The sequence below is a fragment of the Pongo pygmaeus genome, chromosome 13 (assembly GCF_028885625.2).
Source record: "Pongo pygmaeus isolate AG05252 chromosome 13, NHGRI_mPonPyg2-v2.0_pri, whole genome shotgun sequence".
NCBI lineage: Eukaryota > Metazoa > Chordata > Mammalia > Primates > Hominidae > Pongo > Pongo pygmaeus.
In genome coordinates, this window is record NC_072386.2 from 91737762 (window position 1) to 91763582 (window position 25821).

At 37.3% G+C, this 25821-nt stretch overlaps 1 protein-coding gene and 3 pseudogenes across 2 annotated transcripts in view; 2 read left to right on the forward strand and 2 right to left on the reverse strand.

Annotated features, from left to right (window-relative positions):
* LOC129043527 (zinc finger and BTB domain-containing protein 10-like) lies at positions 1–6666 on the forward strand (annotated as a pseudogene).
* On the forward strand, positions 6666–7514 carry LOC129044185 (zinc finger and BTB domain-containing protein 10-like; annotated as a pseudogene).
* Positions 7504–25821, reverse strand: part of BAAT (bile acid-CoA:amino acid N-acyltransferase) — a 27627-nt gene continuing 9309 nt past the window's right edge. For both annotated transcript variants that reach the window (XM_054501898.2, XM_054501899.2), the window contains exons 2-4: positions 18000–18524; positions 15188–15390; positions 7504–10100 (exon numbers count right to left, since the gene is read on the reverse strand). In XM_054501898.2, coding sequence (XP_054357873.1) covers positions 9513–10100; positions 15188–15390; positions 18000–18465 — 1257 coding nt within the window. In that variant the 5' untranslated portion in view covers positions 18466–18524 and the 3' untranslated portion in view covers positions 7504–9512. The remainder of the gene's footprint in view (positions 10101–15187; positions 15391–17999; positions 18525–25821) is intronic.
* Positions 23183–24856, reverse strand: LOC129044186 (UAP56-interacting factor-like; annotated as a pseudogene).

The window sequence follows — 25821 nt, forward strand, 5'->3', positions numbered from 1 at the left end:
ATGGGTGGTGAGGAGGATGTGGATTTACCAGAAATCAATGGGGCAGATGCCGATTTAAAAGATAGTGATGAAAAAATGCCAGATCTGGAGTAAGGAATATTGTCATCACCTAGATTTTGAAAAAGAAAAGCAACTTCTCTGCAAGATTTCATAATTGAGAGAATACCTGAGTTGACAGCTCTGAAGGCAGTTGCTGTATTTGCCTACTTTAACCCGTTTGTCAACTTATTTGCGTTTTTAAAGGCTTCACTGAGGGTTAATATGTACCATTTGTATGGGGCAATTTGAAGTCAGCTAAGGCAGTAACCTTATGCATGAACATTTCCCAGACTTCCATGAAGCTGTTGTGGTCCCAGGCAATTGATGCAGCAGTTGTGATGAGTAAAACATATCATCTAAGTCTCCTTTTCTTCATAAGGTAGATACTGATAGGAAGCTCTCAGCTTAGGGAAAGATAACTAAATTTAGGGTATAGAATATGGACTTAAAAGCAGATGAAGCAAATTGGCTGACACCTTAAATTGATAACCTGCTGTTCTTCTGGTGTATACTTCAGGACTATTCTACTAACATTTAGTGTTCAAAAACTTCACTTCACACTATTGTATGTAAGTGATCACTTGTCAGTGTGCCAGATCTATCTTAGCTAAAACTAGTAAATGACTTAACTTAGATGGTTTCTGAAACCTGTACATTTGGTATTTTTTGGCCCATAAGCTTTTAATTCTCTTAGCATGGAGGATGAAGGAAGCTGTACATTGTTGCTTGAGAGTCTGCAGCTTCAGACCAGATTTATATTTGCACTGGAAGTATGGCAAGTGAGTGAAAAAAGTGTTAGTGCACTTTGGATTTTTAATTTCCTTTTTTTTTTTAAATTATTCTGCTTGTACCAAGGCTGAAAACCTCAATTTATGTTAGTGACAGTAGAGATTTTTTTTATGTCTACATTCTTTCTAATAAACTGCTGGAAGACTTCTTGGCTGTCCTTTTAAGTGTCTGACTTACTGTAATTTTATGTATTTACCATTGATTGTAATGTATTTTTATTTGAGGAAGAATTTCAGATTTTTCCTGTTTGGAAAAAAGGGCTTGCTGCAATGTCATAGGAAACCTTTTAAAAGTGGATTTGTAATAGAAAATTTTACATGCACTTTGCTGCAACTGGAAAAGAAAGCATTGTGATTTTATTGAAATATAACTAAATGTGTTGTCCTCCTCTAAAAAAAGATGATAATAATTCAAGATTTGAACAAAAACTTGAAAGAGGTGATGACATTGTTCATCTCTACAACAGTATTCATGACTTGGACTGGACATGCAAGTTAACACATAATGCAAATTGATCTGCTTATTTGAACAACCTGAATTTATACTTATAAATCAAATTTATATCAGTCAGTGTTCTCCATACAAGACAACATGAGTATGGCTATTGTAAAGCTAGCAAGGTGAACAAACACCTTAATCATAATATATTTGATTCTTTTTATCTTTTGAATTACCAAATTTCATCAGAAGTTTCTGAAAACAATCTATTGTGAAGAGTCATTTGAAAGAGTTGAAAAAAATCAAAGATCATTATAGGAATTTCCCTGACTTTTAGCTCTAGTAGGAATATTGTGGCAGCTTAGTTCTAAATTACCCCACTCTTCCTAAAAACCAATCAGAGTTACAAAAAAAGGCACACTTTCGGTGAAACTAGAAGACAGATGAATCTAACAAATTACAAATATTCACTCCCAGAAAGAGACAACACTATGAGAAGAGGAAGCATCTGTGAGGTAATGTGGGACCCATAAGTGGCAGAGCTCAGTAAGCCATTATGGTGGACACACTGATGCTGCACTGAGATCCTCCTTCAGAAATCAAGGATTTGTAATCCAACTGTTGAAAGCACTGCTGGGAAACAGCACTCAGCTGTCAGCCATCTTCAAAGATTACCTTAGCTGAATAAAGCCACCTAAGGTATGCCCCAACACAATGGCTATTATCAAAAAAAGAAAAAAGAAAAAAGAAAAAAACACGTGTTGATGAGAATGCAGAGAAATTGGAACCCTTGTGTATTGCTGTTGGAAATGTAAAATGGTGGAGCCATTATGAAAAACAGTATGATGGTTCATCAAAAAATCAAACATAGAATTACCATGTGATCTAATAATTCCACTTTGGGTATATATCCAAAAGTATTGAAAAGCAGGGTGTAAACACATCTTTATATACCAGTGTTCATAGCAGTATTATTCAAAATAGTCAAAAGGTAGAAAAAACCCAAATGTCCATCAACAGATGAATGACTAAATAAAATGATGAGTAAATACACATACAATGGAATATCATTCAGCTGTAAAAAAGAAAAGAAAATTCTGACACATGCTACAAAATGGATAAACTTTGAAGACATTACATTAAGTGAAATAAGCCAGACACAAAAGGGCAAATAAGGATTCTACTTATATGAGGAACCTAGAATAGTTAAATTCACAAAAATAGAAAATAAAAAGGTGTTTCCAGGAACAAGGGTAAGGGGAAAATGTTATTGTTTAATGGATATAAAGTTTTAGTTTGGAAAGATGAAAAAATTCTGGAGATAGACAATTGTAATGATAGCATATCAATGTGTATGTCCTTAATGCCACTATACAGCATATATATTACAGAACTAAAAATTTTATGTCTATTTTTTGTTGTATCTATTTTATCACAATAAAAAGTCAGTATCTTTTACAAAGTTTTGTTCATAGTTTTTAATTAAGCAAAAATTTATCTAGATTCCTTTTTTTGCTTAAATTTTTTTTATTTTTATTTTAGATTCAAGGGTAAGTGTGCAAGTTTGTTATACAGGTAAACTCATATGACAGGGATTTATTGTACAGATTATTTTGTCACCCGTGTACTAAGCATAGTACCCAATAGCTACTTTTTCTGTTCCTCTCTTTCCTCCCACCCTCCACCCTCAAATAGACCCCAGTGTCTGTTGTTCCCCGCTTTGTGTCCATGTGTGCTCATCATTTAGCTCCCACATATAAGGGAAAACCTGCAGTATTTGGTTTTCTGTTCCTATGTTAGTTTCTTCCAACTCCATCCATGTTTCTGCAAAGAACATGATCTTGTTCTTTTTTTGTGGCTGTGTAGTATTCCATCGTGTATATGTACCACATTTTCTTTATTCAGTCTACCATTGGTGGGCATTTAGGATGATTCCATGTCTTTGCTATTGTGAATAGTGTTGCAGTGAGCATATGCATGCATGTATCTCTATGATAGAACAATTTCTATTCCTTTGGGAATGGAATCCTAGTAATGGGATTGCTGGGTCAAATGGTAGTTGTATTTTTAGCTCCTTAAGGAATTGCCACACTGCTTTCCACAATGGTTGAATTTTATACTCCCACCAACAGTGTATAAGCATTCCTTTTGCTCTGCAACCTCACCAGCATCTGTTATTTTTTGACTTTTTAATAGTAGCCATTCTGACTGATGTAAGATGGTATCTCATTGTGTTTCTGATTTGCATTTCTCTAATGATCAGTGATGTTGAACTTCTTTTTATATGCTTGTTGGGCATATGTATGTCTTCTTTTGAAAAGTGTCAGGTCATGTCCTTTTCTATTTTAACTCTGGCGATATTAATGTGCCAGATTAAGGGTTTTTTTTTTTTTTAAAAGATTTTATCATGTAATTTAATTTTTTTTTTTATTTTCCTGGTATGTGAAAGGCTAAAAAACATAAAGAACTGGTTTGGACTGGAAATATCCTCTATAATATAGAAAAAAATATATTTTACTAGATATCAATATAAATCCAGGTTGTCTTTTAAAAAATTACCAGGAATAATTACATATCCAGGATCGTACTACTAAACTTTCTAAAAAGGAGATAATTTTTATTGTAATTAAACTATTATATTAAAAAAGAAATTTTTAAGATTCTGTTTATGAAAGAAGTACATTGGTATAACATCTAACCCAAAAATATCATGAAAAAGGAAACAACAGTTTAATCCCATTTATTAATGTTAATTAAGAATACATCATGACCAAATGAGTTTCATTTCTCAAATGCAAAGATGACTAAATACTAAAAAATAATTTATTCCATTTAGATATCCAGAGAAAAACCATAGAATTATTTCTGATGATGCTAAAAAGGCACTTGAAAAACAATTCAAAAAATTCTTAGTTTAAAAAAATTTTTCATAGACTATAAATCAAGAGATATACATGAAGCCAAACACCAACATCATACTATATAGGCAAAAACATTCCTCCTAAAGTCCCAAACAGGAAATAAGAAAATTACACCCATTATGACAACTATTATATAACTTTGGACTGGAGGTATTAGCCATTACATGATTATTACTCATATAGTCGAAGGAGATGTTCCTATTGACTGGGTCTATGAAATATGACCACTTCTATAACTGAAAGAGGAGGGAGGCTATTAGTCTCACTCAACAAAATGGAATGATTTTACTCTAAACAGAGGGAGTATCAGAAAGCAGATAGAAGGAAAAGAGTTTAGGCACACACAACCAAAGTGTCCTCAATTTACTTCCACTATTCTAAGTCTTCACTGGCTCCCCACCCACCTACAAAACGATTCAAAATATATTTCTAGTCATCCATCTTCACCTTGATTATCCACCAATCACCTTCCACTTCCATACATTGCAATTTAGTAGCTCAGAAATATTTGGGCTATGACTTGCCCCTTAGAGAAAACCCCTCAAAGTCGACCTTGGACAAGGTTATTTGGATTGCACTATGCCCAGGACCATAAAATTATGTCCTGCAAGCCAAATAACCTACAGCCTATTTTTGTATTGCTTGTGGGTTAAGAATGGTTTTTACATTTGTAAATACTTGGAGAAAAAATAAAAAGAAAATATTATTTTGTGATGCAAAGACTATATGCAAATTTTAGTGTCCATAAATCAAGTTTAATTGAAACACAGACAGTCATTCATTACACACTATCCATAGGTGTTGCTGTGCTATCATGGCAGAGCTGAGTAATAGTGACAGGGACCTTACGGCTTGCAATACTGAAAATATTTGCTATCTAATACTTTACAGAAAGAGTTTGCCAGCTCCTAAGCTAGAGACACACAATCCCCTCATCATGGCTGTGTCCCCAAGTTGCAATTCTGTGAATTTCATATGGTGCCTTTCTCATTGCTGAGAATGCCAAAATGTTGGACATTTTTAAGCACAAAAATAAGTTCATTTAATTTTATTAGATTTTGCTGAATTATTGATTGTAGACCTATTCTATGATCTTATATCCATATCAACTTCCATATTGCCTTAAACTAATAGATTATTTTCCCAGATCTAGTTTTCCAATAACAATTGCATTACTACTTTAAAATATCAGAGATCTAAGCATATTTAATTTGAGTTACAGGACATCAACAAACATCAACCTCTGATTCATTTCATGTCTCTTTTATAAGCCAAGGCATTCTGTAGTTTATCAGTGGTAGCTTTTTTTCCCTTATATATTGCTATGATTGCAAACTGGAATATTTTAGGTCAGGTAGAACTCTAAGTTTATTTCTACAAATATGGGACTCTCAGTGTATGATACTGGGTTAAGTAGAAACCATTTTTCCCTTTTAAAGTTAAGGCGACCATTCTCAGTCCTCTTGCCGTTCTCTTGCTGTGACTTCCTTCTTACAGTAAAAGATCAAAGACATTCTTCTGTGAAGGGCAGGAGTGTAGGAGCTGGTGAAGGAGAGACTGTCCAGAACTTCCCGCTCATGCAGTCCAAGTCTCTAGTGCAGAAGCTGTAGTGCTCCTCAAAGACCTTGTAGCTCAAGGACTTTCCCTAGCTGCAATATTCCAAGGATACTGGCCTTATATCTTGAGGTTGGTGCCAAATGACCCCGTGGATGATGGAGGTCTGAACCTTCCTCAAGTGAGTCATGATGAGCTTTCTTGGGGGACCAACAACAACAAAAACACCCTTCTCCTGTGGTACCGCATCTCTGTTGAGTACAGACTCCATGGAGATAACGCCAAGGAGTCAGGAATACCATCAGAGGAGGGGTACTGTGAGTTTACTAGCAGACCAAATGAGAACTGTTACTGCTGTCAACTTCTGTGACAACAAAATGAACAAAAAAGAAAGGTAACCTTTGTGGTGTCAGCACTGTAGTAAGCAGAAAATCTGTAAGGCTCCTAAGAACATCCTGGTTACTGGCAGCCATTTCTTTAAGACTTTATATAGCATTAGAAACTAAGAAAGCCCTAACCAAAATACTACTACCCACTTAGATATTGCTGCAGTCAAAATTTTTCAGTCCTTGTGGACTTCTTGTATTCTGGTAACCTGGTACTCACAAGCCAAAATAATGACAGTGGCCTATCTTCAAACAAGTGAAATTTCAAACTTGCTGAAATTTTATTACAGATGCCTAAATTTATTAAAGATTAAATATAAGCATTAAATCAGAAGTTCCATGGGTCTGCAGTTGTGGACTATAATAATAGAAAACAAGGCCGGGCATGGTGGCTCATGCCTGTAATCCCAGCACTTTGGGAGGCCAATGCGCATGGATCACTTGAGGCCAGGAGTTCAAGATCTGCCTGGCATACATGGCAAACCCTGTCTCTGCTAAAAATACAAAATTAGCCAAGGGTGGTGGCTCATGCCTGTAATCCCAGCTACTCGGGAGGCATGAGAATTGCTTGAACCTGGGAAACAAAAGTTGCAGTGAGCCAAGATTGTGCCACTACCCTCCAGCCTGGGTGACAGAGCAAGACTGTCTAAACAAACAAGCAAACAAACAAAACTCAGTTAATAGAGATGGTCTGTCTTCATCATGGGATCAAAAAATTGCCAATTTTTGGGCAACATTAAATCTTACCAATTTGGCAAGTAATATAAAAACTGAAAATGATGGCTGTAATGTCAACAAGGGCCAAACAGAAAACTACCAAGTAAATGACAATAGTTGGGTCCAGAATGCATCTCCTGAAATGGCTGAAAACAAATTCAAAGGTCAAACAAGTGTTTGCTTGGAATAATATGGGCTCCCAGGGAATTCAAGAAACTGGAAAACACGGAGGAAAAACCAAACTACAAGGAGATTTATTTATAATACATCATCTAATAACGAAACAAATTTAGATTACTCGATGCAGCCACCTATTGCCTTTTCAGAGGAAAATACGCTACTCATATTTGAGTAGAAATCTTGGAAGAACCAGATTTGGATGTTGCTCTACTTTCAGGGCCAGATGATAATAAGAATGTATTGGCTGAAGCTGGGTCTAATCAAGATGGAGGTGATGTTAGAACTTCACATGATTTTATAATAAGTATGGTCTGATGCCTGGCACTTCAAGTGACTTCAAGTATGAATTGATACCAGATACTTTGATTTCAAATATGGATTATTGCCAGAATCTTGGCCAAAACAAGAAACTTGGGAAAATGGTGGATCATTTGTGTTAGGTTGTTCTTGTGTTGCTATAAAGAAATACCTGAGACTGGGTAATTTATAAAGAAAAGAGATTTAATTGGATCATGGTCCTGCAGGCTTTACAGAAGCATAATGCTTGCATCTGCTTGGCTTCTGGGGAGGCCTCAGGAAGTTTACAATCATGGCAGCAGGTGAACGGTGAGGAGGCATCTCACATGGCGAGAGAGGAGGCAAGAAAGAGTGGGAGGACGGGGAGGAGGTGCCACACACTTTTAAACAGTCAGATCTCTTGAGAACTCAGTATCATACTCTCATGAGGACAGTACCAAGCCATGAGGGTCCACCCCCATGACACAAACATCTCCCACCAGGCCTCACCTCCAACACTAGGGATTACATTTCAGCATGAAATTTGGGCACAACAAATATCCAAACCATATCATCATCTCTAATCATGAATAAGTTAAAATGCCATCATTGTAGCTATGCAGCCAAATGCAAACAAACATTAAAAAAGCACTTGCTTATTCATACAGGAGTGAGATCATTTAGCTGTGATTTTTTACACTTGAAGAAAACATTTAAGAAAACATTTCTTGGTGCATAAGAAGGATAAAAATGCAAATGTATGGTATGTAAGATCATGTTAGCAGCCAGTGTTGCAGTAAGTCATGGATCTTGACCCTATGGTTTTTGTGTAGACTGTACCAATAAATCACAACCAGGAAGGCCAGAAAGTGTAGATGAGAGACAGGATACAGAATCCCTCATGATAAAGACTATGAGGAGAATGAAGTAGGAGAAGCTGATGAAAAGCGGGTTGATGATGGAGATCAGAATGATCCATCTCAATGAGATGAATTAGCAGATGTTTGTATGTCTCTAGATATTTAACTGACCCACTATATTCCTCAAGGATATTGTATTTGGACATAATACAAATTGACAGTTTGGAATGTTGAACTCAAAGTCTTGCAAAATGTGGTACATGCTAGATGGTAGTTATGTTGCTATGAGAACTATATGATCAAAGCCTTATAGCAAAAAAAAATTTTTAATATTTGCAAAGGACTGTACAGCAAACAACCATGTGGTTGAATTACATGGAGTCCTCATATATTCAGTTGGTTATCAAACTAAAGTATTTTTTATTTATGGGCCGTACAGTAACCATTTGGGTCTTACGGAAATATAGTACCTGTCCTTATAGAGCTCACATTCATATGCTACTCCAACATGACTGAAGAAATTCATTATGGAAGTACAGTGACAGTTGACCCAATCACTCAGTTTATCAAACTCCCCAGGCTAGCCTGTACTAATAGAGTTATGTTTCTATTTTTATTTTTTACTTTTATTAATTTTATTTTTAATACAGATTTTCAGTAAGGGGCATTTTCAACCTAATTGGTTCTATTTTCTTGTATTTTCCATTTTAATTTGCTTCATAACTTAAACCAAGGCTCTTCTAGTCTTAGTTATTATGTCTCAATTATGTGCCAATGGGCATGTTTTTAAGAACTGAAGAGGTAATTTATTGCAATGAACTAACTGACTTCCTCCATTCCTTCTTTCCTTTTTGACATGAATTTTACTACCCCACAAATGAAAAATGATGTTGCAAAGTTACTGTGGTGAAGTTGAAAAATATCACTAAAATGATTATAATTTAGTATTAATTTTCTCCTGCTGCTCTAATCTGATAAATTCTTACTATATAGTGTTTTCTGACATGGTATTTGGTTTTAGGTATCTGTCACTTTGGTGCTATTCTTGTTTGCCTTTTCTTATTTTTGCCAGTGTACTATACCTCAGTCCTATTTAGAAGATCTGATGGAAAGAAAAGTCATGTAAATAATAAGTAAAATGATTTGTTTTATGATTTATCCACCATGTCCAGTTTGGTTAGCTTGTTATGCAGTATAAGTGAAATATCAGGTTTTTACCCTATGCTCTTTTTAATCATTAAAATTAATACAAAATGTATGTGGCAGTTAGGGGAGACATTCTGCCATGAAAATTGAGAGAAGGTCCTGGTATAGAGATTTGCTTCTTTATTTTCTAGGAATATCTAGTCTTCTTAGAGTTGACTGGTCACATCCGGAATGAGGTGCTTCCTGAGAAATCTCTGGATTTCCTTCCAAGCATGTTCCTGTGCAGCTGCGTGTGGGATCACCTCTCCTCCCCAGTGTAACCTCAAATCATGGGTCGTTGAGGCACAGCACAGAGGAGAATAGGGAGGTTCTATCAGGTGGCCTGCCCCAGGGTAAGATAGCAGGGTCCAGTTGTTCTTCCCATGTCTCTTCAGCTGTTCTATGGCTTGTTCAGCATGTGCTTTGCTGTTGATAGTCTTATCACCTTCTCCTACAATGAAGAGGAATTGCCCCTGGGCCTCTTCAATAGGAAACAAATATTGACTGGCCCCAACTTGAGTTGTCTCAAAAGTGCGATAGAGCTCTAGTAACCCCAAGGCATTGATGGATATTAATTGTGCAGAATGGGGAAGGGGCTGATGGATCTGACCACGATACACCTGTGGAATGCCAAAAGGAAAGTTGGTCCCATTAATAAGTACCGTGGCTGTGACTTGCTTTAGGTAAATAGCCATAGATAGTCCAATCTGTACTCCTTGACATACAGAGACTACCCCAACGCCTGAGCCAAAGACCTGAAAAAAATAATAGAAATGAGAAATTATTCTAGCCTTCATTTAGGAAAACTCCACAATCTCAAACAACCAAAGAACTTCACTGGCTAATGAGAACAAAGCAAGTATTAATCCTACCCACATCCCTAGCTATAGAGTTCTGGAATATATAATATGTATTCAAAAGAAATACTCCAAAAATATGTCAAGCTTTACCGACTGTATATTATGGATTCAGTATTGTGTTAGGTTCTGAGTTTAAAATGCCCTAAAGAAATGCAGATGTCGTGGGGAAAATAAGAAATGGCACATGACTATTGTGAATAATGTGGGTCAGGGTATAGATGATTGGTACACTTTCCTCCCTTCAGAGGAAAGGGCACCTTGTAGGAAGAGACTGAGAAAGAAAGTGAGATCAGTAGGATAGAGTTGAACAGAGGATTCTAGATTTGCTTTGTTTTTTCCAAAAGTTTTCTCATTGTGGAGAAAAATGTCATAAAGGAGGCTTGGCTCAGCTTCCTCCCTCATTGTCAGTCATCAAATAAGCATCCTTAAATTATCTACCCTACGGCAAGCACTGGGAGTCGCAGAGAGAAAAGGAACAATCTCTTGTCATTAAGGAACTCACTGCCAGATGAAGACACAGGAGGAAAAAAAAAACACAACAGATGATTGGAGCATCATAAATTCTATGATATAAGAATGCATATAGGCTAGACTGCCAACCCAGATTAGCAGGGAATAAAGGCAGGATCAAAGAAAGGCTGTCAGAGGAAATGGGCTACAAAACAAATGAGTCTTCATATTAAAAAATGAAAGCCAAGCCTGGTTAACATACTGAGACCCCATCTCTACAAAACTAAAAAATTAGTTGGATATGGTGGTGTGTGCCTGTAGGCCCAGCTACTCAGGAGGTTGAGGTGGAAGGATCACTTGAGCCCAGGAGTTCAAGGCTTTAGTGAGCTATGATTGTGCCACTGTACCCCAGCCTGGGCAATAGAGTGAGACCCTGTCTCAAGAAATAAAAATAAAAAGAAAGTCAACTAGAAGGAATGGTATTCTATGCTGAGTATAGCAGACACTGTTAGTTGCCTACACAGGAGCCATTCTCCACAATTTCAAAGCTAATATGACCTTGATTTTGTGTGGCATAGCAATATATCCAGCCCCCAAGGGATAAAGTCTGATGGATCCTAATCTATTTCCCTTTCTCAGCCTCTCTTCTAAGGCCAACATATTCTACTAAGGACTTTTCTTTCCCCCCGTGCAAAATGACACAGAATCATGAAGAGAAAGCCTATGTTTATGATCATTCTTTTCAGACTAGGATGCTGGCCTGTTGACTTAATTCCTGAAACTGCCAGAGTCATTTTGTGACCTTCAGAGTAAGGCTAGAAAATTGCAGAAATATCAATCTAATCTCCTTGATCAAAAACTACACCAAGTTTCTCAGCCAAAGTTTGAACCACGTATCACCAAACCTGTTATGTAAGAGAATAAGATACCTTGTGTTGATGTTTAAGCCACCATCAGCCACTTTTCTGAGAAATGTAGCCAAAACATTCCTAATGTATTCACCATGGGAGAAACTCATGCAAAAACTGAGAGGCAATGAAGAGCAAGGCATTTAGAGGAACCACAAGTACTTCTTCATTATTTTAATTTAGAGTATAAGGTGGGAAATAACATAATAAGTCTGAAACAGAAAACACCAAGTTTATGGTGCATAGCTTTGAAAGATATATTAAGCATCTTCAGTTTTTTTCCTAACAAAGGAGGAAAATTAGGACAAATTTTAAGGATGGGCATAAGATAAGACTGAACAAGTATGCAGAAGTCAGATCATAGGAAGTTTTGTCTAACATGCTAGGAAGCCTGGCCTTTATCCTACAATAAATAGGGAGACTCTTAAGCAAGTGAGTAAAATAGTTGTGTTCTAGGAAGGCCCATTTTACAACTCTGACTTGCATAAATGGAGGCAGAAAAGCCATAGCTTAATGCACTGATATAAGCAGGAAATAATACTGTCCTGAACTAAGGTAACAGCAGTAAAAATGAAAAGGAAACTACATGTTCATGAGTTATTTTTGAGTATTGAGTGTATTGCTCCCAGTTACCAATTTGGTTGGGAATTCTAAGGAGGAGTTAAAGAAAATTGTTCTTTGTGCCACAAAATAAAGCTCAGAGTCCTAGAGAGAAGCATCACTTTTCTAAAACCTTTGTTGACTTCCTGTATTTATTTTAATTGATCTCCTACATTTTAAAGGCATTTTATAAACCAATGTTTGGGATATTTTCCCTACTACTTAGAAACACATGAATCAATATACAACTCATGCCAAGCTGATGAAAATGTGAGAAATTCTTAGGGTAAGAGGGAAAAAACAACTAAACAAATGGAATGAGTCATATATATTCTCTATTTCCTACCCCGTATATTTAACAGGGGTGGCTTGAATCAATTAAAAGTTCCTTTCAAGCTCTGAAATTCTGTATTTTTTTAATTTTAATTTTAATTTTTTATTTTTTATTTTATTTTTATTTTTTGAGACTGAGTCTCATTCTGTCGCCCAGGCTGGAGTGCAGTGGCGCAATCTCAGCTCGCTGCAACCTCCACCTCTCAGGTTCAAGCAATTCTCCTGCCTCAGCCTCCCGAGCTGGAACTACAGGTGCCCGCCACCACACCCGGCTAATTTTTGTATTTTTAGTAGAGTTGGGTTTTCTTCATGTTGGCCAGGCTGGTCTTGAACTCCTGACCTCAGGTGATCTGCCCACCTCGGCCTCCCAAAGTGCTGGGATTACAGGCATGAGCCACTGTGCCTGGCCTAATTTTTATTTTTAATTGACAAATAATAATTATACATATTTATGGGGCACAATGTGATATTTCAGTGCATATATACATGGTGGAATGAACAAATCAGGATGATTAACATATCCATTACCTCACAAACTTACCATTTCTTTGTGGTAAGAACATTTAAAATCTAATCTTTTAGCAATCTGGAAATATACAACACACTATTATTAACTACAGTCACCATGCTGTGCAACAGATCACCAGATCTTAGTCTTCTTGTCTAACAGAAACTTTGTATCCTTTGACTTACCTTTCTCCCCCACCCCTCCCAATCCTATATCTTAATATATAAGATAGAGAATGACAGTTATGGTAAGGAAAGATGGGAACTCAGAGTGGATTTGGCTATGAAAAATAAAGTAAAAGCAAGTATAACATGAAAGAACAAAAAAGCATGACTCAAATCTGTGCAGGCTTTTAAAACAGTAACTCTTGTTACAACTTCTACCACAAAATTTGGGATCAGGAAATTATGAGTTCTTAGAAGTTACTTAAAATCAACACATAGAGAAATAAGACCTGCAAGAAAGATCTCTGTTCTATCATCCTGCAGAAGAGACAATGTGAAGTAGGTTTAATGGAATTTCCCCAGAGTCTAGGGAAAAAAATCTGGTTTCCAGGCCTGGATTAATCATTAACTAGCTATCTATGTGACACTGGCAAGAACAGTGATGAAAAAGTCATGCAGCAAATATAAGGGGAACAAGGCAAAGGCAGTGAAAAAAGAAAATCACATAACCTCTCCACTTCTCATCTAAGCCAGGAAGGAGGCTCATAATGATAATATTGACTGACATTTCAAGGGCAGTTCCATTATATGCATCAAAAATAGCCATTTAAAATGTTCACTACATCAGTAGATTGTCAGTAATTGTTGCTTATCTTATTTCTGCAAACCTGATTATATCTTGGTGATCCTTATATAAAAAACCATGTAGTATGGAGATTTAATTTTACTTCAATTCTTATTAAAAAAAAATAGACGCCAAGGCAGGTGGATCACTTGAGGTCAGGAGTTTGAGACCAGCTTTCCCAACATGGCAAAACCCCGTCTCTACTAAAAATACAAAAATTAGCCAGGTGTAGTGGCACGCGCCTATAGTCCCAGCTACTCAGGAGGCTGAGGTAGGAAAATTGCTTGAACCTGGGAGGTGGAGGTTGCAGTGAGCTGAGATTGTGCCACTGCCTCTAGCCTAGGCGATAAAGCGAGACTCTGTAAAAAAAAAAAAAAAAAAAAAAAAAAAAGAAAGGAAAGAAAAAATATTGGGCAATTAACAAGGTTTAATAAACTCCAACTCTATCCCATATCATAGTAGCAAAGCACATGTTTTAAAATTTTAAAAGCCATATGGATTGGAAAGCACTAATAGTATTATGTCTAAGGGCTCATAAGTAACTAAAAATTCAGACTCATTCTTCAAAGAAATACAGATTATCTGTCCAGTTAAGTATAGTGATGAGAAAAATGATAGCTAGTTAATAATTAGAGCTATAAGATAAGGCTGAAGCAGTATGTAGAAGTCAGATCATAGAAAGTTCTGTCTAACATTTGTTCATCTTTGAGTGCTTAGTATTGCCGGGTTCTATGATAAGCATTTTGCATGCATTATCCTTTTTTCTTTTCTCTCTCTTTTTTTTTTTTTTTCCTTTGTCACCCAGGCTGGAGTACAGTGGCAGGAACATGGCTCACCGCAGCCTCAACCTCCCAGGCTCAAGCGATCTTTCCTCCTCAGCCCCTGCTAAGTAACTGGGACTACAGGTGCCTGCTACCACACCCAGCTATTTTTTTAGTATTTATAGAGAAAGAGTTTGGCTATGTTGCCCAGGCTGGTCTTGAACTGTTGGCTTCTATTAATCCTCCCATCTTGGCCTCCCAGAGCGCTAGAATTACAGGCTTAAGCCATCACACCCAGCCAGTCCCTTTTTAAAGAATAACCATAATATCTTATGACTTCTCTTAACTTCCAAGTACGATTCTCAGTGAACTTGAAATTCTATTCATGCCCATGTTATTTATAATTCACATGATTTATTTCTCATCTAGTGTCTTTTGCTCAGAAAGACAAAATGCATAGGAAGTTAGCCTGTGCACATTGTAGTATCAAAAGGCACAGGCTTCTGGCCACGTGTCAGATCATGCCACTGCACTCCAGCCTGGGTGACAGAGCAAGACCCTGTCTCTTAACAACAACAAAAACAAAAACAAAAAACCCGAGGGACTCAAACCTACTGAAAAGGCAAAAATTACCTTTGGATGTCTCAGGAGAAAGTTGGCAGCCTCCTCAAAATATTCCAAATCTGTTACTTCTGGTTTGGGGGGCAGGTCTTCATAGTTATGGTAAGCCAAGGCCAAGGAGGCGAAGCCACGACTGGCTAGGAGGCTGGCCCGAAATTCAAGCAGCCCACCCAAACCACCAAACAAATCAATTACCCCTGGGAAGAGACCCTCTCCTGAAAAATAACAAAACAGAATTGTACATGAAGAGAAGGTGTGGAAAAGATAAGAAAAACTTGAAAATACAAAGCAGAAATGCAAATGATAAGATAATAAAAGAAAAGATAAAATAAATAAAGAAAATAAAAACATGAGAACACAAAGCAGAAATGCAAAATTACATTCAAATGTAATTTTGAAATTAACATTTAAATATTCAAATATAATTCCAACACTTTTAGCCTTCTACCTGGGGCAGAATTAAGGCCCATTGAATATATAATGGGACACAATATCTAGACGTTTGACTAGGAACTACATTCAGAGACATATTTACTCTCTGCAGCTGAGGAAATGGGAATTCACGGTAGTTTCTATACTCTTGTTGTAAAGAAAGGCATATAAATTAGGCCAGGGCTTCTTAACCTATAAAGAAGTATACAAATAAGCTCTAGGAAATCCATGAAGATCCTGAAATTACAATATATGCAAAATATGGTATATATATATTTATAGGTGAATTTTACTTATGAGAGGTTCCACAGATTTAATTTAGTTCTCAAAGAAATACATGGTTCAAAAAATTTTTTAAAAATGATTGTATTAGCTAAAATCCTGACTTAACACTGCTCTGCTACATTCATTTGACTATACAGTGATGAAATCTTACACTTAAGCTTATGTAAATGATAAGCCCTTTTATTCAATAACACCATGTTCATTTTCTGCAGGCTGACACATGGTAAAAAGTAGGGACGGCCAGATTATCATTCTACACTCACTCCTTATAGGCAGCTTTTTTCCAAAATAAAGCAGAGCCCACACACTGAAAGAAACTTACGATGCATTTATTAGGGATATTCTATTCTTTTATAAGTGGTTTTAACTAAGACAGAGTGATGCCATCCATATTTGAAAGGAGTGGCTTGATTTAAAGGAGTACTGAGAATTTTTAAAAATTACTATAATGAAGTACAATGAATAAAGAATAAATAAAGTGATGTTGAATATATCTTAGTTTTAAATTATCATTTGCATAAATGAATAAGGATGTTTTTACCATCTGATTGACAAGAATGGGGGAACACTTAAAAGTACTGAGTCTTTTATCTTGGAAGAATGTTACAGTCAAGAAATATTTGTGATCTGACTCAACCTCCTTATAACCTCACACAACTCAGCTCTCTTTTGTTCCCCCTATAGAAAACACACTTGAAGCAGGAGACCCAGCACATGCAGTGTTCAAGAGGATTCACAAACAGCACACCCTAAACCAGCACATCATCCCAAGATGGAAGGCCTGTACCAATAAACAGATTTTTAACTGGGGTGGGATAATAGAGGCACAGCAATTTGTGCCATTTAATTCTTGGTCCCTATACATAATAAAGTGGTCTACATGCTATTTACTGGGTATTTTAAAAATTCAGATTTATCTGAACAAGTACATGGGTTATGGTGAATTTGGAAAGGAAAGCTTTTATTGCTTTTTTTCTTCTGAGAAATTAACTTTGCTTTATTTGGCCCCACAATAAACTCTGAGAAATGTACCAAAAGATGTTTAAACCACTTATTTATTGGTATTTGGAGATTTCTGTGGGAAACTATGAGTGTTCTGATAAGTTTTATAGCCATTAGGAAGCATGCTATATTATTAGATTCATGGAATAGTCTATGTAATATTTATGAAGCTAGAGGGTACAAAGTTTCTTGCATCCTCTATATTTGCTGCAATCTTTCAGTCCATCTCATCTCCAGCTTGTTGTGGCCACAAGGTAATAACCCATGCCTAAACTGAAACTCAACCTGACAGAGCCTGTACAAGGATCTGGGATACGGTTTCCATCACATCAAGATGAGGGTCTTCATATAGCTATAAGATTAGAGCTATAAGATAAGGCTGAAGAAGTATGCAGAAGTCAGATCATAGAAAGTTTTGTCTAACATTTGTTCATCTTTGAGTACTTAGTATTGCCAGGTTCTATGATAAGCATTTTGCATGTATTATCCTTTTTTTTTTTTTTTTTTTTTGCTTTGTCACCCAGGCTGGAGTGCAGTGTCAGGAACATGGCTCACTGCAGCCTCAACCTCACAGGCTCAAGAGATCTTTCCTCCTCAGCCCCTACTGAGTAGCTGGGACTACAGGTGCCTGCTACTACACCCAGCTAATTTTTTGGCATTTATAGAGAAAGAGTTTGGCTATGTTGCCCAGGCTGGTCTTGAACTGTTGGCCTCTATTAATCCTCCCATCTTGGCTTCAATGCAGAAAAATTTAGCATAAATCCAAAGCTATGTAAAGCCCATAATGTAGGGACTCCATAAACTATATGTAGTCACATTCTTAGACAAGCTTCAGAATTGTTGAGATGAAACTTGAGCTGGCGTAGAATATTACCACATTCTTGTTCTGACCCAAGGTTAACATTGATTGTAAGGCAGGAAGCAGTGCTCTAGGTATTATCCATATTCAAGTTAAATTTCTAGAGGGATAATGCATTTAAAGTGGAAAAACAATAATAACAATAACCAGAGTAATTCTACAAGCTATTGAAGCTAAATTTCTAGATGGATAATGTATTTAAAGTCGAAAAACAAGAATAACAATAAGCAGAGTAATTCTACTCACCTGGAGGGAGAAAGAGAGCTCCTCGAAGGCGGCCTTCTTGAACCTTAATTCGTGTGACACCAGGTGCCACATACCACCTCTCCAAAGTCAGGCTGGCCTTTGGAGCACTGGCAACTTTATTGTTCACTATTAACTCTAAGTCATAAAGTTTTACTTGGACCTGGAAAGGCCTATTCATCACATCTCTTTTCAACAGTCTTGTTAATAGCTTTTCAGGCTTCAGAGACCAGAAGAGACCCATGGGGTGGACTCCCATATAATCCCCTCCAAGTGAAGAAGCATGATTCAGGTCCACCTCACCGAATTCATTGGCCCTATAGTGGGCTTGAGAATAAAACATGTCTCCGTTTTCATCTTCCAGTGATGCCTGAAAACTCACCATCTGAAAGGGAATCAGGCCTGTAGCTCGGATATGCACTGGCTCATCAACAAGTGCACTCACCGGGGTAGCTGTCAACTGGATCATTTTTTTAGTGTGGCACCTGGGATGATTCTTCAGGAATATCTTCAGCAAAACCTCAAAACCTCAAAAAAGAAAGAAAGAGGAGCAGTAAAATAGAGATAAGGGTTGATGAAAGGTGAATTGAATCAGCATTCAGACCACTTAGGAGTCAGTTGTAACCCTCTAGTTCTTTAGAAACTTCCTGATATAGTCTTCTAGTACAAGACACCTGAGAGCTTTCAACGAATTTCTAGAAGACAGTAAGCAAGCTGACAAATTTTATAACAATAATGAACCACTGTTAAAGAAGCAGCAGCCAAAATATGCATGAATGGTATCAATACATCTAGGAAGATAACACAATCTGTTATACAGAAACTTTAAAAAAATCACATACAATGGAGGATAAAAATAAGATGTGGATTTGAAAATATGGTTATTTATTGAACGTTTATATATATATGAGACATTTGACTTCATGCTAATCCCTTCCCCAAGTCCTGGAAACAGAATGCCTTGCATCCAAGAGTTTACCTGCAACAGAACATAAAAAAATAGAGGGATCATGGAATAGGAATACTATACAACCATGAAAAAATGAAACCATGTCCTTTGCAGCAACATGGATGCAGCTAAAGGCCATTTCCCTAAGTGAACTAATGCAGAAACAGATAACCAAATACCTCATGTTCTCACTTATAAGTGGGAGCCAAACATTGGGTACACATGGACAATGGGAACAGTAGACACTGGGGACTGCAAGAGGACAGAGAGAGGGATGGGGGCAAGGGCTGAAAAACTACCTACTGGGTACTTTACTTAATATCAGGGTGACAGGTTCAGTCATACCCCAAACCTCAGCATCATCACACAATATACCTATGTAACAATCCTGCACATATACCCCCTGATTCTAAAATAAAAGTTAAAAAAAAAAAAAAAAAAAAAAACCCAGAAGGATCTTCTCAAAAGAATGAGAAAAAAATCTTTGGAAAGAACAAAAGGGGTGGTGTGTGTATTGCTGTCTAGAGAAAAAACATCCATAGCTTTGTACTTAGGATTTACCCAAAGGAAAGCAAAACTAGAAGCTGACAGGCCCTTCAGGCACATAAAAGTCTTGCTGAGCTTTTTGTAACCTTTTAAAAATTAAGAAATGGCCATCTCCTTTTGATTAGCGTGAAGAAAGCCACAAGAGTTACCACTGTTCTCTCTCTAACAAACACAACTATCTGCGTAAACTACAAAATTAGTTTTGGGGTTGTTGGTTTTTTTTTTTTTTTTTGGTCTTTATTGTTTTGTTTGTAACTCATTAGATTACTGAGAATGCAAAGAATCTACATGAATTGAACTCCAGCAAGTGACAAGCTGCTCCATAGGAAACAGGAAATTTTCTCTCCTACATGCTGATTTACAATTATGATAAAGCAGCAAAAAATAAACCCAACAGAAAAAAATAAGAAGAAATCAACAGAAAATTTAATGCACTTTTAATGGATATGTGTGGATTGGTTTGATAAACTAGAATTCCAAGAAACTGTAGCCACAGAGTTAAGTCTTTCTCTATCTGCCAACTCTCCGTAGAGCTTCACCATGTGCTCAGACCGAGATCAGGGGTGCAAGCTGAAAGAAATCTGAGGCATTGCAGGCCTTCATGTAAAATAAGGCAGCTGCCTTTCAATGAATGGGGTCACAGGAGCAGAGTAGAGAGAGAATCGGGAATAGGAAATGAGAACACCCTTATATCATATTTCACAAACTGTTCTAAAGACAGCAAATTCTTGCTCAGCTGCTTTTCCTTGCTGTAAAATAAGCTACTAGTAATTCTAAACCAATCTAGAATGCATTGTTTCTGGACCAAATATAAGCATGCATACTTACAAAAATGCTTGGCAATGAGTACTTGGCCTATTTGTCCCCATAGCCATAAAAAATAATGTGATCATGTCTTTTGCGGGAACAGGGATGAGTATCAAATAGCTGAGGAAAGACTAGAATTTATTTTTAAATTCTGTGACTGACTTCCAAAAATCCCTTATCACTAGAAGTACTGGCAAAATATCAGATATTAAGGATCAGATTTAATTCTTTGATATAAGCATGAAATTTTTACTGATAGCTTTCCAGGGCTAGCATAAACCATTAAGTAACCCAAGAAGCATGAGAGACAAGAATGAAGTCTAGTATACAAAGCAAGGCAGGCTGAACAATAACGATGTTTTGTTTTATAGGAAAAGTCAACATTAATAATATACTCCAGAGAAACTATCACCTACTTGGATGTTTTTAACATTATAGCAAACCAAAACGTCAAGCTTCAAAATGACCAAACTTGTAACTTATAGCTGGAACATTTTTCTGAATTTGTCATTATACTATAATTTATAGTGTTCAACATCTGAGGACTCAGCACTATATTGGCAAACAGAATAACTCCTCCCGCCCATCAAAGGTCTTGGGGGTAGGGGTGAAGCCCTTTTCTCCCCATCAATACTGAGCTTTATACCATACAAGAAATCAGTGAAAGGTAAACAACAAGGTACAATGTAATTCTATTATATATTTTGCATCCGTTATTTGTGACATATACAAGTATATTTTTGGTTTTGGAGCTATAAATTAATTTAGCAAGCTTCAAAGCTCATAAATTTTAACTTTTCAAATGAGAAGTAACTTTTCAAATAAAGTTTAGGACTTTATGGCTATTAATTTTACTATCAAAATGTCTGAAGGACTCAATTCACTTAATAATTATAATTCTTCTAAATATCATTTGAAAAATTATTTGCGGACACTAGACTCAAGACTACACTAAATCCAAACTATCGGGGGACCTGCTCCGATAATCACGTAGGTTCTTTTCTATTTTCCTAAGCGTCGGCTGGCTTGAGAAATAAAGGCACAGAGTACAAAAGAGAGAAATTTTAAAGCTGGGTGTCCGGGGGAGACATTGCACGTTGGTAGGATCCGTGATGCCCCACAAGCCACAAAAACCAGCAAGTTTTTATTAAGGAGTTTCAAAAGGAGAGGGAGTATATGAATAGGTGTGGGTGACAGACATCAAGTACTTAACAGGGTAATAGAATATCACAAGGCCAGTGGAGGCAGGGCGAAATCACAGGACCACAGCTCCCGAGGCGAAATTAAAATTGCTAATGAAGTTTTGGGCACCATTGTCATTGATAACATCTTATCAGGAGACAGCGTTTTGAGATCAACTGGTCTGACCAAAATTTATTAGGCGGGAATTTCCTCTTCCTAATAAGCCTGGGAGCGCTATGGGAGACTGGAGTTTATTTCACCCCTGCAGTCTCAACCATAAGAGACAGGTACGCCCCGGGGGGGCCAGTTCAGAGACCTACCCCTAGGTTCGCATTCTCTTTCTCAGGGATATCCCATGCTGAGAAAAAGAATTCAGCGATATTTCTCCCATTTGCTTTTGAAAGAAGAGAAATATGACTCTGTTCTGCCAGGCTCACCGGCGGTCAGAGTTTAAGGTTCTCTCTCTTATTCCCTGAACAATTGCTGTTATCCTGTTCTTTTTTCAGGGTGTCCACATTTCATATTGCTCAAACACACATGCTGTACAATTTTTGTAGTTAACGCAGTTATTACAGGGTGCTGGAACGATATACATCCTCCTCAACTGACAGGATTAACAGATTAAAGTAAAGACAGGCATAGGAAATCACAAGGGTATTGATTGGGGAAGTGGTAAGTGTCCATGAAATCTTTACAATTTATGTTTAGAGATTGCAGTAAAGACAGGCATAAGAAATTGCAGAAGTATTAATTTGGGGAACTAATAAATGTCCATAAAATCTTCACAATCCACGTTCCTCTGCCATGGCTTCAGCCGGTCCTTCTGTTTGGGGTCCCTGACTTCCCGCAACACCAAACAGTACACATATGACCTAAGTTTTGAAGTTTTTCATCTTAGTTACCTGTCTTTCAACTTGCTACTTGCTCTCATGCTTTCATTCACTAAATACAAACTGTCAGATTGTTAAACTGGACCCTCTCCTCCAAGGCCCTATCAGATTAACTTTGTAAATATGCATCTTCAGCCTTTAAGCACCAACATTTTAAGCTGAGACTAATGCCTAGAGCCACATTTCTAAGTTCAGCACTAAAAATTCATAATTCTGGGGCATTAGCCTAAAATGTACCTGAAAAGTGACCCAAGTTTCAGATATTTTCATAAATCTTAAAACTCCAAACTAGAATTGCAATATTTTAAAAAATATCTCTAATGAAGACAAGGCAACTATATTTACTGCATCAACACTATTAAAGGATAAGTGACAGCAACACAGGGACCTACTCATATTTCAGAAGGCCAAGATTTTTCATGATAAAATCTAAAAAAATGGGCAAAGGCAATGAGATCCTAAATACCACTATCATAAAAATAATCAATTTCTATATTTCTATCTTCCTTCTGCTATAAGAGGAACCGAAGAAGTCAAATAATTGTTCTGTCTGAGCCAACAATGAAATCTTTAGGAACAGGTATATTCCCTGTTATTCTCTCAGGGGATTATATTACACCTGCTTTATTTTAAAAAAATAAAACCTTCAAAAATAAAAATGAGTTAGCCTTGTGAATGTTTCAAAGCATAGTTTCTTGAATTTCTGTGACGAACTCTTCAAGCAATTCAATTTTTCAGCGTCATCACTCAAAATTCCCTTTGATATGGGATCTATCCCATGATTACTGATATGGTTTGGCTGTGTCCCCAACCAAATCTCAACCCTGAATTGTAATAATCCCCACATGTTAAGGGCAGGGCCAGGTGGAAATAATTGAATCGTGGGAGTTGTTCCTCCCATACTGTTCTCATGGTAGTGAATAAGTCTCACAAGATCTGATGGTTTTATACATGGGAGTTCCCTGCACAAGCTCTCTTGCCTGCCACCATGTAAGAAATGCCTTTGCTTTTCCATTGTCTTCCGCTATGACTGTGAGGCCTCTCCAGCCATGTGAAACTTTGAGTCCATTAAACCTCTTTCCTTTATAAATTACCTACTCTCAGGTATGTCTTTATTAGCAGTGTGTGAACAGACTAATACAGTTACAAAGCAGCTTCCTCCTTTGTTGTTTGTCAAGAGTGGCTCTTTGTTCCTTCAGGATCCTAAACTTCTCATTCAAAGTCATCTCTGTCTGTTTTCCGGCACAATTTATGTCAATTGTAGGGTTCCACTTTAGGAACTTCCGTTATGTCAGATTGCTTCCATTTTGTTAAAAATGAAGATACAGCAGTATGAATTAATCCTGACTTCTGTGTTGTTGGTCATTGCACCGCTCCAGGATTGTCCAAAGATAGAGTCAAAATTCCTCCGTTTGTGGTGAAAGTGAGGCAGCCGGTGGGAAGGAGTCCATGGAAAAACTCCAACCGCGGGCGCACTGGGAGGAATGCACACTAGGGTGCCACCGAAGTTTCTGCCATTTGCAGTAGGGAGGAGCCTGGCCCCTCCTCTTCCCGTGTGGAACCTTGGATTCAAATGGCGAGGCAGGGAGCGCACTACCGGCGATTCCGGCTTTGCAGAAAGTAACTTTTCCCTCTTTTCTCCTTTTTGCCCAATAAGTTCCATTTTTCTCACTTCGCAAATTGTTAGCCTAAATTTTTGTGGCCATGGGACAAGGACCACATCTTTAGCTGAACTAAAAAGAAGTCCTGCAACAAAAATTTGCCATTGATGAGTTCTCTTTCCTACTACATTATCCAGCAGTTGCTGTTGTGTTCAACTGGGTCTGCACCTTCAGGTCTCTTCTGAAAAGAAAAGTTGCCTGACGCATGTGCTTCTGATGGCTTAATTTATTTCCACTCTTGGTAAAATTGGCTGGAATGTTATTTTTTCTGTTTAGCTGGTTAGGTCCCTTGAGAACTGCAACTGGTTTTTTCTGCACTTCATATTTGTCCCAGAAGGTTTGCCTTCCTTTTTAACACTAGAAAATATCGTTCTATATTCCTGTCACTTAGAGATGGATGATTCATAGGATTAATTTCTTTGTGAATTCCAGTTGCTTTCCTAGATGCAAGGCCAGTGATAACTCCATAAAGCTGTCTCTTTCCAGGCATTACTCTTCCTCTGTGCTCAGACTAGTCTTACCAAAGCCAGAATTCTGTTGAATTCTCCATCATATGCTCATCCTGAATTGCCAGGCTCCGGTTAGAAAATTCTGCTTCTTTCCTCTCTGTCAATTTAGTTTGATGATATTATCCAAAGACATACCAATTTTGTTGAGATTTTCATTGTTGCGGGCTTTCAGTGGCAGCAACGAGGTCACCATGCCTCCCACCAACCAGGTACCAAAATGGTTCATGGCTGGAGACGCCTCACTAGAACAGTCAGCAGAGAAGGCCACAGTTGGAGGCCTGCCACCTCCCACTCACCCACAAACACTAGCTGCATCGTTGGAGGCCTGCCACCTCCCACTCGTGCACAAAGACTAGGAGCATGTAGGCATGCTGGCCCGGTTTAGTGGTATTTTAAAGATTGTTTCAAAATGAATGGAAGAAATGATATAGATACAAGTAAATAGATCTAAAAGTTGGAGAAAGAGAAACATAGAAAGCAATTTTGTAAGAGGGCATTAATGGGCATTAGGTAGATTCCATGTCTTTGAAACTGTGAAAAGCTATTGTGAATAGTGCTGCAATGAACATTCATATGCATGTGTCTTTATGGTAGAGTGATTTATTTATATTCCTTTGGATAGACAAAAGCTTTATGGAATTCTTGTGTGGTCAAAAGCTGAGTGAGAGTCAATGAAATCATTCATAAAATTTTATTAAAATTAGCTTTACTATTGATAATACCCTAACACAAAGTAAAATTTAGTTTTCTCTTTTGAACAAGATTTTCGGGTAGTATTAATGAGAGATAATAAAATTTTTGTTTACCTTTTGAGTCTTAATACAACACTATCAAATGTTGGGTGGACCAAAGGGAGTCCCTGCTGGTTCCCCAACATTAAAGAGCCCCAAACCAGTTTTCTATATTTACACCAGATTGGGGAAGTTTCAAAAATCAGAAGGCAAAAATTACAATGAAAAAGCTGATTAATAATTTCCTGGGGCAATGTGGAGACAGGCTAATCAGATAAAGATGGACAAAAAGGCCCACATCCCTTGGCTCAACTCCTTGCTGGGAACCCAAAGATTTTTTCACAAGAGAGGGTAAAATGGTCTGGGGGTGGAGTACAGAAGTTCCTCAGACTAGAGCATAAAATATAAGGATTGATAGGATTATAAAAGCTAAAATGTTTACAACACCCCTTCATGCTAAAAACTCTCAATAAACTAGATATTGATGGAACATATCTCAAAATAATAAGAGCTATTTATGACAAACCCATAGCCAATATCATACTGAATT